We start from the raw sequence: 14,382 nt of genomic DNA, 5'->3' as shown, positions 1-14,382 counted from the left end.
CCCCTGGCACCTGTGGTACTTGCAGCTCGGCTGCTCAGAGCCTTCAGCCCCTGGAGCCCTGGGAAGCCCTGAGAGAGTTAGCCTTCCTCCCATCAGGGGAGCCCAGCGGGTCTGCCCACCCGCCACAAACACCAGGCACACAGGGACCCCGTGTCCCTCACATTTAACCAGGAAGCATCAGGTCGCTGACAAAGAAGATCTCACGCCACCCAACAGGAGAGCACTGGGGTGCGGGACCTCCAGAGGGGCCACAGTCCTCTGAGGAGCAGGAGACAGGAAGCAGGAGGCAGGAAGGCACTGCCACCTCGCACCGTCGGGGCGAGTGCTCCCCAGGCAGCTGAGGCTGGGCTTCCCGGCCATGGGTGGGCAGAGAACGCTGAGGACGTGGCACAGTGGACAGAGGTGGTCCCCAGGCCCGGGGCAGCGCCCCGCCCACGCCTGGTTCTACGTCCTTGGGTGCTCAGGGGGAACAGTGTCACCCAGAGGGAGACCCCTGTGGGGACGCTTTGGCCCGGCTTAGCACAGCCCACGGGAGGGCATCACTCGATTCGGTGCTGCTGGCCTCCAGGTCCCCTTCTGGGTACAAGTGGGCCAGCCAGGGGAAGACAAGGTGCCAGCTGCTGGGCCCGGACATGTGTCAGGGCACATAATACGCCAACGAGGGGGTCATGTGGGATGGTGACACCCCACAGAGGTCGCGTATTTACACATGGAACTCCAGGTGGACGTTAAATTTAATAAATAGGCGGTCAAGGGATAAGTAGCACAGAGGGCGGGGTGTCTCCAGCCTCTGCGCTCAGGGCCAGGAGGGTGTGGCATTGCTGCTGCCGGGGAGAGGGCTTGGTCCTGTCACCACCTCCCCCCGCAGGGCCCAAATCAAGGCACTAAGGAAGGGGCCCAGGTACGCCAGGGGCACCATGGCCTGGTGGCCTCCCCCACAACACCTGGGGACCCAGGCGGGCGCAAGCCCGGCCTGTGACGATGATAGGAGGCCGGCTCAGGAACCAGAAGCCCCCTCCTCGCCCACCCCCCACCCTCAGCTGCTGCTGGACCCGAGGCTGATGATCAGCTCAAGCTTCTGGCGCAGCTTGTGCTTCCGACAGGAGGCGTCTCTGTCCAGAGCGGTGAGGAGCTGGAGAGAGGGGGCCCCTTAGCTGCGTGGGCTCAGAGGAGGGTCTGCGCCCTCCCCTGCGGAGCCCGGGGCCCCCATCCCACGTGGACTCTTCCCTCCAGCCCTGCCCGACTCAGCTCCTCTCCCCCGGGCGGCCCGTGCTTGGGCTCGTGGCTCCAATCTCCCACCTCTGAACAAACCCACCGTTAAGAGTTCACATCTGAGTGCGTCCTACAGCCTCACGGGACCACAGGCAGGGCCTCTGGAGCTGCCTGGATTACGGGGCTCTTAGCTAACCTGCTTTTACGAGCCGGGTCCGGGGGGAAGAAGCAGCCTGGGCATGGCCCGCCAGGGTCCATGAGGCTCTTTTCCCTCCTCTCTGCTCACCACAAGTCGTGAGCAGCTCCCCACCCCACCCCGCCCCTGCCAGGGCCCTCTGCCATGCTGTGCCACCTTGCAGCCAGCTGACTTTGGACTGAAATGTGAGCCCCAACAAGCCTCTCCTTCAAATTGTGGGTGTCGCGTGTCCGTATCAGGCCAGCGTGGAGGAAGTGACTAGGACGCCTTCCATCCTCCCGCGGAGCCTGCTCGCTTCACCTACTGAACTGTCCTGTCTGCTCCAGGCTGCCATCAGCCCCTCCAGAGTGGCCCAGACCCGCTGTGTGGGTGGCTCCCTCCCTGACCCCACCTGTTGCCCCCAATACCTCCCTTGTCCGGGTCTCTGTGTCCCCGGGGCCGGCCCTCGGCCCTGCAGGCACACATGCCTGGCCCTAGCAGCCGCCGTGGAGCTGGCTGCCCCGATGATCCCCATGCTCCTGGCTTACACGACTCCACCAGCACAGCTGGCTTCCCTGCCACCCTCTGCCGGCTCCTCTTGCCTCTCGCCACTCAGCAGCCCTGGCCTGGCACTCAGCGGGTTCTCCCTCAGCCCACGATCGCTCTCCTCGAGCACGGGGCTTTCAGTGCCACCTACCGGCTCGCCAAGGTGCACCTTGGCGGCAGTCCTTCCCTGGAGCGCCAGACTCCTAGCCCCTTCCCACTTCACTCCCATGTGCGTCCCTGGCACCCGTCCCGCCTCCCGCCCCGCAGGTCTCGGCACCTCCCCAGGCCCTCCTTCTGGCCGGGACTGCCTGGTGGTTCTGAAGGCCCCTGCTAACCGTGCCACCCCAAGAGGCCTCTTCACCCTCAGTCTTTCGCCTACAGGGCGAGGGCAACAGACCCCATCCTGCTAGCTGCTTGGGCACAAGCCCTGCAGTTACCCCTTGACCCTTCCCTCTTGTGGCCCGTGTCAACACGAATTCCAAGGTCCACACTTTTCTATCCCCTCACAACTGACACCTCAAACTACAGAACCCACAGGCCCTGCAAAGGGCTGGCCCTGCCCCCACCCCTCAGCCCATCCCCTGTGGTCCAGCCAGGCCGTAAACTGGGCTCCAACTTGGGACCCTCCTGTATCCCTCAAGTCCCAGGCTCTCTGTCCCCAGTGTCCCATCTGCCCCCTTGTGGCACTTCACTGCTCCAATCTACACAAGTGCTCCGTGCTGCATGCTCAGGGCCATACACGTAGGGGCAGGGTCCTGCAGGGTGCAGTACACACCTCCTGGCGGTACTTGGTGACATAGAAGTAGAGCTCACTGAGCGCACTTAGGACATTGAAGTCATTGGCATGCAGACGGGACTGCTCCACCAGGTAGGCGTCCATGTCCTGGTCACTGATGGATGCCATCTTCGCGATGTCTCGATAGTACCTGTTGGGACCCTGGTAGGTCAGTCGCACTAACATCACCTCAGCCAAGCCCGCTGCCCTCACTGCCCCGCCAACCTCCGGGGCTCTTCCTCTGGGGGCGCACCTCTCCACCCAGCTCTTGTAGTTGGGGATGTCCTTGGCATACAGCAGCTTGTTGGAGGGCGAGTCCTTGCCCAGGCGGTGCTCCGACGTGGAGCAGGAGTCCATGAAGGTCTGGGCCACCACGGACAGGCAGGCATCCGTGATGCTGCTCTTGTGGATGTCGAACACGAACTGCGGGTTCTTGATCACGTTCACCCAGAAACGCAGGGGCAGGCTGCAGAGAGAGAGGGACAGGTGGCGAGGCTCCCAGGGGGCTCTTCTGCTGCCACTCCCCACAGCTCACAGGTGTGGGGTGGTCCACTTCTCAGCCTGTGCCAGCACTGGGACGGCTTAGGGTAGCCAGCTGGTCTCGGCTTGCTGCGAGCCTTCAGGCAGGGCAGCCCAAGGCTAAATGGCACTTCTGAACTCAAGAGGAGCCAATCCCCTCTGTCCCCACTGTCACCACCTGCGCCAAAACCCTCTGCGCAGCCCTGATGCCTCCAGCCTCACGGCTAGCACCGGGCTGGCCCCCGCCAATCACCAGCCCCTCCTGCCCGCCCACCCCCGCAGGGCTGGCAGCATCAGCACAGCCGGTACCAGTTGCTCTTCCAGGTGTGGCGCACATCAGGGTCACTGATCTGCCGCTGGTCAGCCTGCTCGTCCAGGAAGTCGAACATGTATTTGATAGCGAGGGGCAGTGCCGAGCCCCGGTGGGCTGTGCTGAACACGGTCTCAAAGAGGTCATCTACAAACTTCTGCAGCGTGCCCTGTGGGGGACAGCACGGCCGGCGTGCTGGGGGATCCAGGCCAGGATGCTCCCGAAGGCCTCCAGTCAGGAACAGAGAGGCTCTCCAGAGATAAGGGCATCAGGAGAATCCCGGTATGGCCAGGGCCTCTAAGAAAGGCCCCGTCTGCACCTCGGGCCTGGAGCCCCTGACCCAAAGGCCCCAGAAAAAAGTGACCCCTCGCTGGGCAGGTCAAGCCAGACCCAGAGCCAAGGTTGGGCTCAGAGGTGTCTGGCAGTGGCCAGGGAGGCACGGGGCAGGCCCCCACCTTGGTGGCCAGCAGGCGCGTTAGGTAGATCTCTGAAACCATCTTGCTTCCACGGTCCCCCTCCCGGTGGTCGGCATGGTCGTGGTTCTTCACCAGATGCCACAGCTTGGTGCCCGTCTCCTGGTCGGGCGTGATCATTGGTGCCCGTGAGCGGAGGCTGTCGGGGCTGCTGGTGGTGCGGAGCAAGCTCTCTGGGCAGAAGACACGTGTGACCCTTGGGCTGCTGGGGCCACTGGTTGTCACCTGGCCTCTTGCCCCACCAAAGAGTGCCAGAGAGTCCCTGGGGCTGAGGACACTTACCATAACGGCTGAGGGAGCGAGTGAAGGTGAAGGAGTTGGCCATGTTGTAGGCGGACACTTGTTTGGGCACCAGGGCTACTAAGGAACCATCTGTCACCTGAGGGTCACACACACAGACAAGAAGCAGTGCAGGAAGGAAGCCTGGGGGCCACCACTGGATTGGACCCTTCAGTGTGCATGGACAGGAGGGGGTCCGGGGTGAACAGCTCCCAGCCCCTCACCTGGTAGTGGGCCAGGGAGTTGACCCTCTTCCAGTCACACTCAATCTTTGTGGTGACATCCTCATCCTGGAGGATGATGCGAGCCATGCGGCCCTGGCGCCACTCTGTGGACAGAGGCAGCCCTCAGAGCTAGGCCTGCACTTCTCAGGGAGGAGAGGGTACAGCGGGGACAGGTGCTCACCCAGGTCCATGTCCTCGGCTTTGGGGCGCTGCGAGTAGGGGATGCCCTTGTACACAGCATCCAGCAGCTTGTCTTTGGCTTGGGTAACACTGTCACAGTTGAGCACCTTCACCGGGACCTGGCTGCCACCCTCGCTCTCGGGGCACATGCAGTGCAGCGTCTGCAGGGCCAGGTAGCAGTGAGCGGGCCAGGCCTCTGCTTCCCACCCAGCCCATCGCCTGCCGGCTCACCAGCGTCCTGTAGTCGATCTGCTGCCGGATGAGCTTGTCCTCGCTCAGGGAGTAGCGGGCCTCGCCTGTGATGGCGTCGATGGGGCCCTTCTCCATCTGCTGCTTGATGGCGCAGTACAGCAGGAAGAGAGGCTCCCCCGCGCACTCCTGCGGCGGTCGGCACAGCTCGCTGCCTGCCCAGTGGCAGCTGCCCCGGGCACGCCCACCCTGCCGCCCAGCCCCCAGCGCACCTTCAGGAACTTGTGCAGCAGGAGTGTGAACCAGTTGGTAAGCATCTTCTCCGCCACCGACTCAGTCCTGGGGCAGGAGAAGGTCTCAGGTGGGGCTGGGGGAGGTGGGGGGGGTTGCGGGGAAGGGCAGGGCCGGAGGGGTTCCTGCACCTGCGCAACAACAGCTTTGGATGATTCTTGCTCTCCAGGTTCTTCTCTATGAGGTCAGCCAGCAGCTGCTTGAGCAGCCCGGTGGCATAGTCGAGCCGGCTCTGCAGCGCCACCATGGTAAGCGAGGCCACAGTGCCACGGTCACGCATGGAGAAGCTGCTCTGGGCCTCCAGCGTGTGGATGAAGGTAAGCACAAAGGCCCGGCTGTGCAGCAGCTGCCCAAAGAGGCGCAGGGCCTTCTCCACGCTGGGCGGAGTCTGGGGGGACAGGGAGTCTAAGAGTGGGCTGGGGCCAGCCTGGGCAGGAGTAGGCAGGGGCAGGATGGGCATGCGCTCACATCTAACTCCTTGAGCACCGGGTGGGCCTCGATGCCGGGGAAGAGCACACGCACGGCATAGGTGCGATAGTCCAGGAAGGGGATCTGCACACCATCCATGTGACTCGTCAGCTCGTGGATGTCCGTCTGCAGCTCCGCAAAGGCTGGGCGAGGGCAGCGGGCAGGGAGTGAGCCGAGCGGGCGGGGGCCCAGCTCCCCCCACAGGCCACCCCCACCTCAGCACCTTCCTTGCACTCCAGCGCCACGCGGGACTCCAGGTTGTCCATCTGCAGCTGCAGCCGCTTCAGCGTGCGGTCTGCGTCCTGTGTCTTGCGCTTGTAGGCGAGCAGCACAGCAGCGATGGCTAGCAGCAGGAGCCCACCGCCAACCGCCAGCCCCACCAGGGCTGGCAGGGTGAGCGCCCGCTCAGCTGTGATGTGCAGGGTGCCCAGCCAGAACTCCAGGCCACCCACCAGCACCTGTGGGGACAGAACACGGTGAGCCAGCACCCATGAGCACCAGGCTCCCAGTGACCCCACACACGCACCATAACAGGCTGGCGACCCGTCTGGCGGGGCGAGTCACACAGCAGCTGTGTGTCAGACACCGTAAGTGCACACGGCTGGCCCCCGATCAGTACTGTGTAGTTGAGGCGGGAGCTGCCAGCCACCGCAGGGATCAGATTCTTGCCCTGAAGATGGAGGGATGGAGGACACAGTTGACCAGAGGCCTCTGGCTCTTTGCTCCTCCCGCCCCGCCCCTCCCTGGTGGCACCTTCAGCACAACATGGGATCCAGGCTTGACATCCAGGACCCCAGAGGGCCCGAGAGGTTCAAAGCTGGGGTCAGGGTAGTACGTGAAGGAGGAGCGGTTGAGGGAGCGGGCCGTCTGCACATGGTCCAGCAGGAAGCCGAACTCATCCGGATGCTCGCCCTGTGCCCGAGGCTGGGGCCGCCCGAGGAAGATGCCGGGGGCCTTACACAGCATGGCAGTGTCGTTGATCACCTGGCACGTCTGTGGGGGCAGAGGTGGGCAGCCCAGCACATGAAGGCGAGGGCAGCGGGGCAGGGCGAGGGCAGCGGGGCAGGGCGAGGGCAGCAGGTACTCACGTTGGTGGTCTCGATGCCACGGTACTTGGCCCGGACCCGGGGCTCCTGGATCGTCAGTAGGTGGGTCCCGCTCACAGTGATGGCAGTGCTTCCGCTGGGGACAGGGGTAAGGAACTCAAGCTTAGAGGAGGCATCACTCAGTGTCCGAGGCAGGGGTCACACCCCAGCCCCTGACCCATTCCTGTGCGCAGCGTCTCACTTGATGATACTCCAGGTGGGCTCGAGGTGCGTGACGGTGGGGTCCTGAGTGTAGGTGTAGATGACCCCAGGGCTGGAGATGTTGGCATGGTCAATGGCGAGGGTGATGGGGGCCTGGCTGGGGCCCAGGGCGGAGACGGGCGAGATACACACGATCGCCTCAGCATCTCTCCTGTGTGGGCAACAGAGCACTTGGCACAGGCAGCCCGGTGACCCTGACCCTCAGCCCCAGCCCTAGTCCCCGCCACTGTCCAGCCCACCTGACAAACTGACATTCGCCATTTCTCACAGTCACTGTCACACTGCTGCCAGCATCCAGAGAGCGGCCAGAAATGGTGAGCCGTGTGCCCCCTGAGGCCGGGCCCCGAGTGGGACTCACTCGGTCAAAGGTTGGGGTCTGAGGAAAAAGCAGCCCTGAGGTTGAGGCAGCGGCTAGGCAGGGCCACCCCACACACCCTCCAGTGGGCTGGGGGCCGGAGCAGGGAGAGGTCACACCACGCACCACGAAGCTGTACAACTGCTCAGACTGCGTGCGGAAGTCAGCAGAACAGTCGCCAACACAGAGCTCGGCAGGCCCTGGCGGCGGGCTGGGCACCAGCGACTCCTCCATCTCACAGACAATCCTACGGGTCAGAGGAGGTCAGGGCCCACCGCGGTGCTGGGACGGGAGGGGACGCCCACAAGGCTGCACTCACCTCTCGGCGCTGACATACTCGGTGGGGATGGAGTTGCAGCGCACACCGGCCACCCGCAGGCTGACCTCCCGCGAGGCGAGGCCCAGGTTCTCACCCACGACGGTGACCCGGGTGCCCCCCTCCTTGGGTCCCATGAGTGGGTGGATCTGCGGAGCGGTGGAGGTGAGAGCTCTGACCCAGATTCCCAGTCCCTGGGGGCAGGGGGGGCGGGGCTGACCTGGCTGATGCGGGGGTGGCTGCACCGGGTGCCCTTCTGGCTTGGGTGCATCCAGTTGGTTCTGGGGGCTGGGCAGTGCGCCCGCAGCTGGCACCTGTGCTCCGAGACGCACCAGCCGCAATTGAAGCGAGGGTCGGCTTTGAGGCAGAGGCCACAGCTAGGCCGCTGTGCCCAGCACTTGTACAGAAGGGCTGTGGGCACACAGGGCACTGCTGATGGAGCAGGCTGGGCACAGAAGTAGGGTGTGCTCAGGCAGTGCCAACCCCACCCCATGGGCCCCTCACCTCGAAAGCTAGGAGGCTTGTCGATGGGGAAATCTCCATCCCAGACAACAGAGAAGTCCAGCTCGGTGTCACCGTACTCATCACCTTCGTAGGAGTACTGCGAGGATGGACCCGTGAAACCCCATGTGCAACGAAGTTCCCCGCGCAGACGTCCCCGCCAGGGCGACCTGAGGCGCACGAAGCTGGGCACTCACCGAGGCATTCTGGCACTGCACACTGCTGCTGTTGAAGCGCACGGCAGGCACCCGCTGCTGCCGCCCCTGCACCCGCACCACACACTCGTAGTTCTTCTGGCCCGACTGCGGCTGTGGCAGGTTCTTCGCTCGCAGGGTGAGGGGCTGCATGACCCCCACAGGGATCAGGAGGTCCCCCCGAGGAAGGAGCTCGGGGCAGCCCTGCGGGGAGAGCAGCATCAGTGGCAACCAGGCCCAGCGACTCAGTGCGGACGGAACTTGGTGGCACCCAGCACAGCCCTCGCGCAGCACGCCGCACCCGCCTCACCTCGGGGCTGTGGACCCTGCCCTCCTGGAAAGAGCACTCGTGGGGGTGGCTGGTACACACGTGGCGGTACTTACACCAGTGGCAGGGGTAAGAGCTACCCACACAAGACATGCACCTGGAGGGGAAGCAGCGTCAGACGACAGTGAAGAGCCTACTACTCCGAGCTGTCCTCCCCTGACACACACATGCCGGGAAACCACGGAAAAGGTGGCTGGAGCCTGCCTAAGGGGCTGGAGCTACACAGGGACAGGAAGCAGGCAGCCAGGCTGTCATCCTGCCAGGGGTAGGGACAGGCACCAGGCCGGGAACTCACGACTGAAGAACACTGCAGTTGTAGAAAACAAAGTCAGCACTGGCGAACTTCACACCGGTCTCCTTGGCAAGCAGCTGCAGCCGCACGGTGCGTGTGGCCCCTGCAGGAGCCCAGAGGTAGCGGTGACTGAGCCAGGGAGAGAGCCACTCGGCCCGTGCCCTGCGCCACCTCCCACAGCCCACCAACCGTGGCCTCTGGTGAGAGCCTGCAGTTCTTGGAGGGAGGGCGAAGGGCAGCGCAGCTCCCCCGATGCCAGTAGGACGGCCTCGCTCTCCATCCCCTCACCGAAGGCACAGCTCACTCCCGCACTGAGGTCTGGCACGTTGTGCACGGCTACCATCAGCTGGAAGAGGCAGGAGCTGAGCCCTGTGTGCCCCCCGTGACACAGCGTATGGCCCCAGCACCCTCCGTGCCACTCACCTGCACCCCAGGTGATGTCACCGACACGTTGTTGGGTCGGACCCGCACCTGGACACACTTACTCAGCTCTTCAGCAAAACCATGAGGGGCAGAGGCGCCTGGACAGGCCCCTTCCCGGCAGCACCTGCACAAGGACAGGTGGCAGGAACCAGGGCAATGGGGACAGACTGCCCAGGTGTCAGCGCCAGGCAACCGAGAAGTCAGCCTGGTCCCCTGGGACCTAAGGGATGTCACTCAGGGAAGAGACTCTGCTCATTAGCTGAAGACCCTGGAGGAGGGCACAGCAGGGGAGAAGCGGGAAAGGGCGGGGGCAGGCCTGCCAGCCCTCTGTGTCCCCAAGCACCGCACCTGTGCTGCAGCACGCACCAGCCGCAGTGCGGATCTCCCGAACCCAGGCAGGCCGCGCAGCTCAGGTACTGCTCGCAGGTCTCCACAGGGAGCTGGCTCACCTGGGGAGGGCCTGAGCCATGTCAGCACTCGGCCCACCCCTGCGCCCCCCTCCCTGCGCCCACCACCCCCGCACCCCACGGCCCACCTGCTTCTCACTCAGGAGGTAGATGTGGTGGTGGTCAGGGCTGAAGAGCAGGTCTCGCAGGATGGGGCTGCCATCTACCACAGGGACCGTTTCATAGAGGTAGGCATCCTGGGTGCCATCAACCCGCACCTGAGCCACAAGACGGGCAGAGAGATGACGGGCCTGCCTTTCCAGGCAGGCCAGAAGCAGCACCTTCCTTCAGAGCCAGAGGCCTTCTAGGTTGCAGCAGAGCTGAGGCCAGGGCCGGCTGGGGCCACCCTGATACGCACAGCCCAAGGCAGACAGAGACAGCCAGGTTTGAGGGCCAGAAAACACTGCAGAGCCTGGCAGTTCAGGGCCATGGCCCACCCCGATTTAAGAGTGCTGCTATCCAGCGAGGCAGACGTTTTGAAGGGGTGGCACCTGTGGAGTATGTGGCTTCTAGCTCAATAAAGTGGTTACAAATGGAACCTGGGTCCTAGGGGAAAGCAGCCTCAGTACCTCCCTTCCCAGGCCTCCCTGGACCCCCAGACCGGGCCTTCCCTTCCCTGGGGATGACACCGTATTGATCAGGAGAGCAGAGCAAGAACAGTGCCGTCACCCTGACCCCTGTCCCTCTGTGCCAAGCTACCCTCAGTCCCAGAACAGAAGCGGCTGTGGCCTGGCCTCGCCCCTAGTGTCTGTGATACGAAGAACGAGGGATGAGGGCAGGGATGTGAGTGCCTGCTCCAGGAAGGTGACACCCTGAGGAAGAGCAGGAGGAAAGGGAGCGAGCTGGAGATAAGCCCATCCTGGAGACAGGGAAACAGCACACACAGGCCCATGTGGGTGCTTGCTCCGGCCTTCACAGCACCGGGCAGTGGCAGTACAGCCTCGGCCCCTGCTCTCGTGGCAGTGAGGCCCCACGGCGGGCACTGGCGCCAAGGAGGGCCATGCTGAGACCCTCATCCCCGCATGCTAAGAACCCCAGCCTCACCTTCTTTAGACTGCCGCTGCGTGTGCCAATGAACACCACAGAGTGCTGGCGGTAGGTGTAGGCGGCCACGCTGGCCATGCCATCGGTGCTGTCGGCCAGCAGGGGCAGCCCCTCGATCACGTGCAGGCCACCCAGGGGCTGATTCAGGACCAGCCCGCAGAAGTTTCCATTGATCTGCATGGGCTGGTGAACAGGAAGGCTCTGTGAGGGTCCCTGTCAGACAGAGGCTGCTACGGCGGAGCGAGCCCAGACACTGCTCCCCCCAGCCAGGTCCGATGGGTACCCAGGGGACAGGGAGAAGGGAGGGGAGGGAGGAAGGAGCCTGGGACTGCAACACAGGGCAGACTGGGCTACTGTCGCCAACTTGAGGTGCCGCAAGGAGGAACAAGCAGGGAATGAATGGAGCGCGGGGAGAGAACACCTGGCAAAAGAGAGGCGGAGAAAGGAGCAGAGGGTAGGGGAGCCCAGCGGGGCAAGGCGGGTGGGTCAGGTGCCTGGCCTGGGCTCACAGTGTTGATGCAGGGTAGCTCCTTGTTCAGTAGCCAGGGCAAGGCCAGCGTGCCCTCCCCACGGTAACAGGACTGGATGCGGCGCCGGATGTGCGCGTTGATGTTGCTGAGCGTAAAGAGGCAGAGGATGGTCTGCCGAGGCGGGCTGGCCCGGTTCTTCTGGCCCTGGGAGAAGATGGTGAAGAGGACGTCCTCGTCGGCTGGCACGCCCAGTGCCTGGGCCAGCAGCAGGCCGGGCTTGGCCAGGTGAGCACTTTGCACCAAGCGGTACTCCACACCACGCCAGGAGCAGCCGATGGGGAACTCCACGTACGAGTAGAACTCCGAGTCCCCTGTACACATGCGCACAATCTTGGAGGTGAAGAACTTCTCGCCTGCCGTGTCCAGCAGCGTCTGCTGGGTATCCAGCTGCAGCGTCAGAAAGTACACAAAGGAGGCGCTCACAAAGCCATAGATGTAGTAGATGTCAAAGGCAGGGTAGAGGGACAGCGTGTCAGAGGGGATCTTGATCTGCGAGGACACGAACTCGTCCTGGTACACCTGGGAGGCAGGCGAAGACAGAAGCGGATGAAGGCTGAGGCTCACCATCCCACCCTCACCCTGGGCCTGCCCTGGCCACGCCTGGGACCTGGGCCAGGAAGGCAGCAGAGGAGAGTGACGGCCTCCCTCCACATAGGGACCCACAGGGGCTCAGTATGGTGTCTGCATGTCTGCAACAGTGAGAAGGAAGGAGGGCACGGGGCTGGGCACGCGGCAGGCCAGGGAGCAGACCACATGGACGGGCACAGTCACGCACCAGACTGAACATATCGGCACTATCCTCGTCGCCAATGAGCTTGCGCGAGCTCAAGGTAGGGAAGTACTCCGACTTGCCGTCCACAGCAGTGCCCACGAACAGCTTGCTGGGCCCCTGGCCCTGCTCCACAATGACCCCGGCCACGGAGTCCGGCTCCTGCGTCCCTGACAGGTAGTGCTCCTTCCGCTGGTGTGGCTCCCCCAGCTTGAAGAGGTCATCCAGGCGCAGGAACTGGCAAATACCCTGCCAGATGCTGCCACAGGCCACCAGGCGACGGGCCGCATAGTCTATGAGTAGTAACTTGTTCACGTTGTCCACGGGCAGCAGGCGGTGAGCACACACACGCATACTCGGGGGTGGGTAGCAACGGGCATTGTCCTCCACAGGCCCCGTTACATGGGCCCGAAGCTCGGTCAGGTTGGGGGCCAGCTTGAAGACTCGGTTCACTGCACCCACAAACACCTCCCCAGTCACTCGGTGCACAGCCAGGTGGGTGAGCGTGGTGTCTGTCACCACAAAGGCACGGAAGGACCTGCTGCCACCTGCACCCCCTGCCACTGGGAGAAGGAGCAGCGGGACAAGGCACAGAGGGAGCATGGCCAGCAGCCACTTTGGACAGGCCTGAGGAGAGAGGGCAAGTGGGGGTCAGGGGCCCTGGCAGCTGGGTTCTACGCCATGGGACAACGGTGCTCCCCCACCAGCATGCCAGAGCCCCAGATGGTGACCGCGGCTGGGCACACAAGCCAGGGACCATCAATCACCCCCGCCCCTGCACTGGAGAGCAGCCAGGAGGCTTCGCCTCAGCCGGGCCACACCCAAGGGGCAGCAGAGTTACATGTAGGAAGACACGCGGCAGGGCCTCCCAGAATGCAGCTCCCATTACTGCCGAGGGCAGCCAGCCCCAGGGGAGAGCAACCACAAGAAAGCCCCAGGCCACAGACCCCATGTGCACAGGCTGGGCAGAGGAGGGAGGGGGAGAACAATCACATTCTGGGGGCGGCTGTGCCATCCTAGAATGACACTGCCACCAGAAGTCTGGGAACAGAGCTCTGGAGAAGCACAGCCTGACTCCTGCACCACGCATCCATCACGCTCCTGGCCCCAGCTATCCCCTCCCTCCAGGGCCTCTGCTGGCTGTCCAGGACACACAAAGCAAGTCGCGCCTGCCCCCACACCACGCACCAAGACAGACATAAGTCAGGTTCTGCTTGGGCACAGATGGACAGGCGCCCGGCCACCCTGCAGATCCAGAAGTAGCAGTGCAGGGGACACAGAGCCCTGTGGATAGGACTCAATGCCCTCAGTGCAGCAAGCTTTGGGGAGACAGGCTGGGGGCCGCAGGGACAGTGCCAGGGCTGGCACTCAGCTCTCTGAAGCCACACCCATCCAGCTCCAGGCTGCAAAGGCAGCAGAGGGGGAAAATTCTACAGTACAGGAGGTAGCCCCCGTGGGCAGGGAGAGTGTGGGGCAGCAAAGCAAGGCGACAGAAGAGAAAAGAAAAGGCACTGGCTAGGTAGGGAGCAGGCCCAGCTCGAGAGGCTGCAAAGTTTCAGCCAGGACTGATCATCACTCTGGGGCTCTTTTGTCAGCTCTGCATCCTAGACCCTCACCCAACGGCCAGAGAAGAAAGGCAGGCACAGAACAGAGAAGCTGCACCCTGCCCTCGCCTCCTCTGCAGCCCGCGGGAAGAGGGCTCTGGGGAGGGGCTGGAGACAGGTCGGGAGGGTGACCTGCAGAGGCGGGGTTTGCAGCCCGGACCCCCAGCCCAGCCCCCATAAGTGAGGGGCAACCTCACACATCACAAGCACACCCAGCCCCTCCGCGACAGCCTTGCCAGCAGAGAAGGTGGTGATGGGGAACAGCCCCGCGAAGAGAGGCGGCCCCGCGCCCGCCTCGCAACGTCCCCCACCACGCAGGGGCCCAGCTTGCCCTGCCCCCACAGGGCACCCTCAGCCGGCCGCGGAGTCCTTCGTCGCTGGAGGTGCTCGCAGCCATCCTCCGAAGGGCTGCTCCTCCGCTACAAAGGGTCCTAGCGGGCGAGTGGGCTGGGCTCAAGGTGGCGGTCCCTACCGGCCCAGGGCACAAACGTCCTGGTAGGCAGGTGCCAGAAGGTAGGGCAGGGTCTGACCACCGAAAGACCGAGCTCGACCCCCAGGCTGCGCGAGCCCCGGGTCTCTGAGCCAGCTCCCCTCCCAGCCCGGGGGTGGGGGGGCGGGGATGGCGGCCACCT

The 14,382-nt window shown here is 64.1% G+C and overlaps 1 protein-coding gene across 1 annotated transcript in view; it reads right to left on the bottom strand.

Moving 5' to 3' along the window:
• Positions 1-716: 716 nt before the first annotated feature.
• Plxna3 (plexin A3) overlaps positions 717-14,382 on the bottom strand; it is a 14,091-nt gene continuing 425 nt past the window's right edge. Inside the window, exons 2-33 of the mRNA XM_005414203.2 lie at positions 12,153-12,773; positions 11,357-11,896; positions 10,848-11,030; positions 9,893-10,021; positions 9,706-9,806; positions 9,358-9,481; positions 9,124-9,280; positions 8,938-9,037; positions 8,625-8,739; positions 8,318-8,518; positions 8,124-8,220; positions 7,840-8,030; positions 7,623-7,768; positions 7,430-7,550; positions 7,188-7,324; positions 6,929-7,099; positions 6,730-6,823; positions 6,395-6,634; positions 6,168-6,311; positions 5,865-6,099; positions 5,642-5,784; positions 5,305-5,561; positions 5,155-5,221; positions 4,925-5,071; positions 4,695-4,854; positions 4,514-4,617; positions 4,293-4,389; positions 3,993-4,183; positions 3,537-3,706; positions 2,962-3,174; positions 2,709-2,859; positions 717-1,132 (exon numbers count right to left, since the gene is read on the bottom strand). Coding sequence (XP_005414260.1) covers positions 1,037-1,132; positions 2,709-2,859; positions 2,962-3,174; positions 3,537-3,706; positions 3,993-4,183; positions 4,293-4,389; positions 4,514-4,617; positions 4,695-4,854; positions 4,925-5,071; positions 5,155-5,221; positions 5,305-5,561; positions 5,642-5,784; positions 5,865-6,099; positions 6,168-6,311; positions 6,395-6,634; positions 6,730-6,823; positions 6,929-7,099; positions 7,188-7,324; positions 7,430-7,550; positions 7,623-7,768; positions 7,840-8,030; positions 8,124-8,220; positions 8,318-8,518; positions 8,625-8,739; positions 8,938-9,037; positions 9,124-9,280; positions 9,358-9,481; positions 9,706-9,806; positions 9,893-10,021; positions 10,848-11,030; positions 11,357-11,896; positions 12,153-12,773 — 5,643 coding nt within the window. The 3' untranslated portion in view covers positions 717-1,036. The remainder of the gene's footprint in view (positions 1,133-2,708; positions 2,860-2,961; positions 3,175-3,536; positions 3,707-3,992; positions 4,184-4,292; positions 4,390-4,513; positions 4,618-4,694; positions 4,855-4,924; positions 5,072-5,154; positions 5,222-5,304; positions 5,562-5,641; positions 5,785-5,864; positions 6,100-6,167; positions 6,312-6,394; positions 6,635-6,729; positions 6,824-6,928; positions 7,100-7,187; positions 7,325-7,429; positions 7,551-7,622; positions 7,769-7,839; positions 8,031-8,123; positions 8,221-8,317; positions 8,519-8,624; positions 8,740-8,937; positions 9,038-9,123; positions 9,281-9,357; positions 9,482-9,705; positions 9,807-9,892; positions 10,022-10,847; positions 11,031-11,356; positions 11,897-12,152; positions 12,774-14,382) is intronic.

This window comes from Chinchilla lanigera, unplaced genomic scaffold (assembly GCF_000276665.1).
Source record: "Chinchilla lanigera isolate Chin_1 unplaced genomic scaffold, ChiLan1.0 scaffold00179, whole genome shotgun sequence".
NCBI classification, from domain to species: domain Eukaryota; kingdom Metazoa; phylum Chordata; class Mammalia; order Rodentia; family Chinchillidae; genus Chinchilla; species Chinchilla lanigera.
The sequence above is the reverse complement of the archived record's forward strand: the minus strand, read 5'-3'. Positions and strand labels throughout refer to the sequence as shown.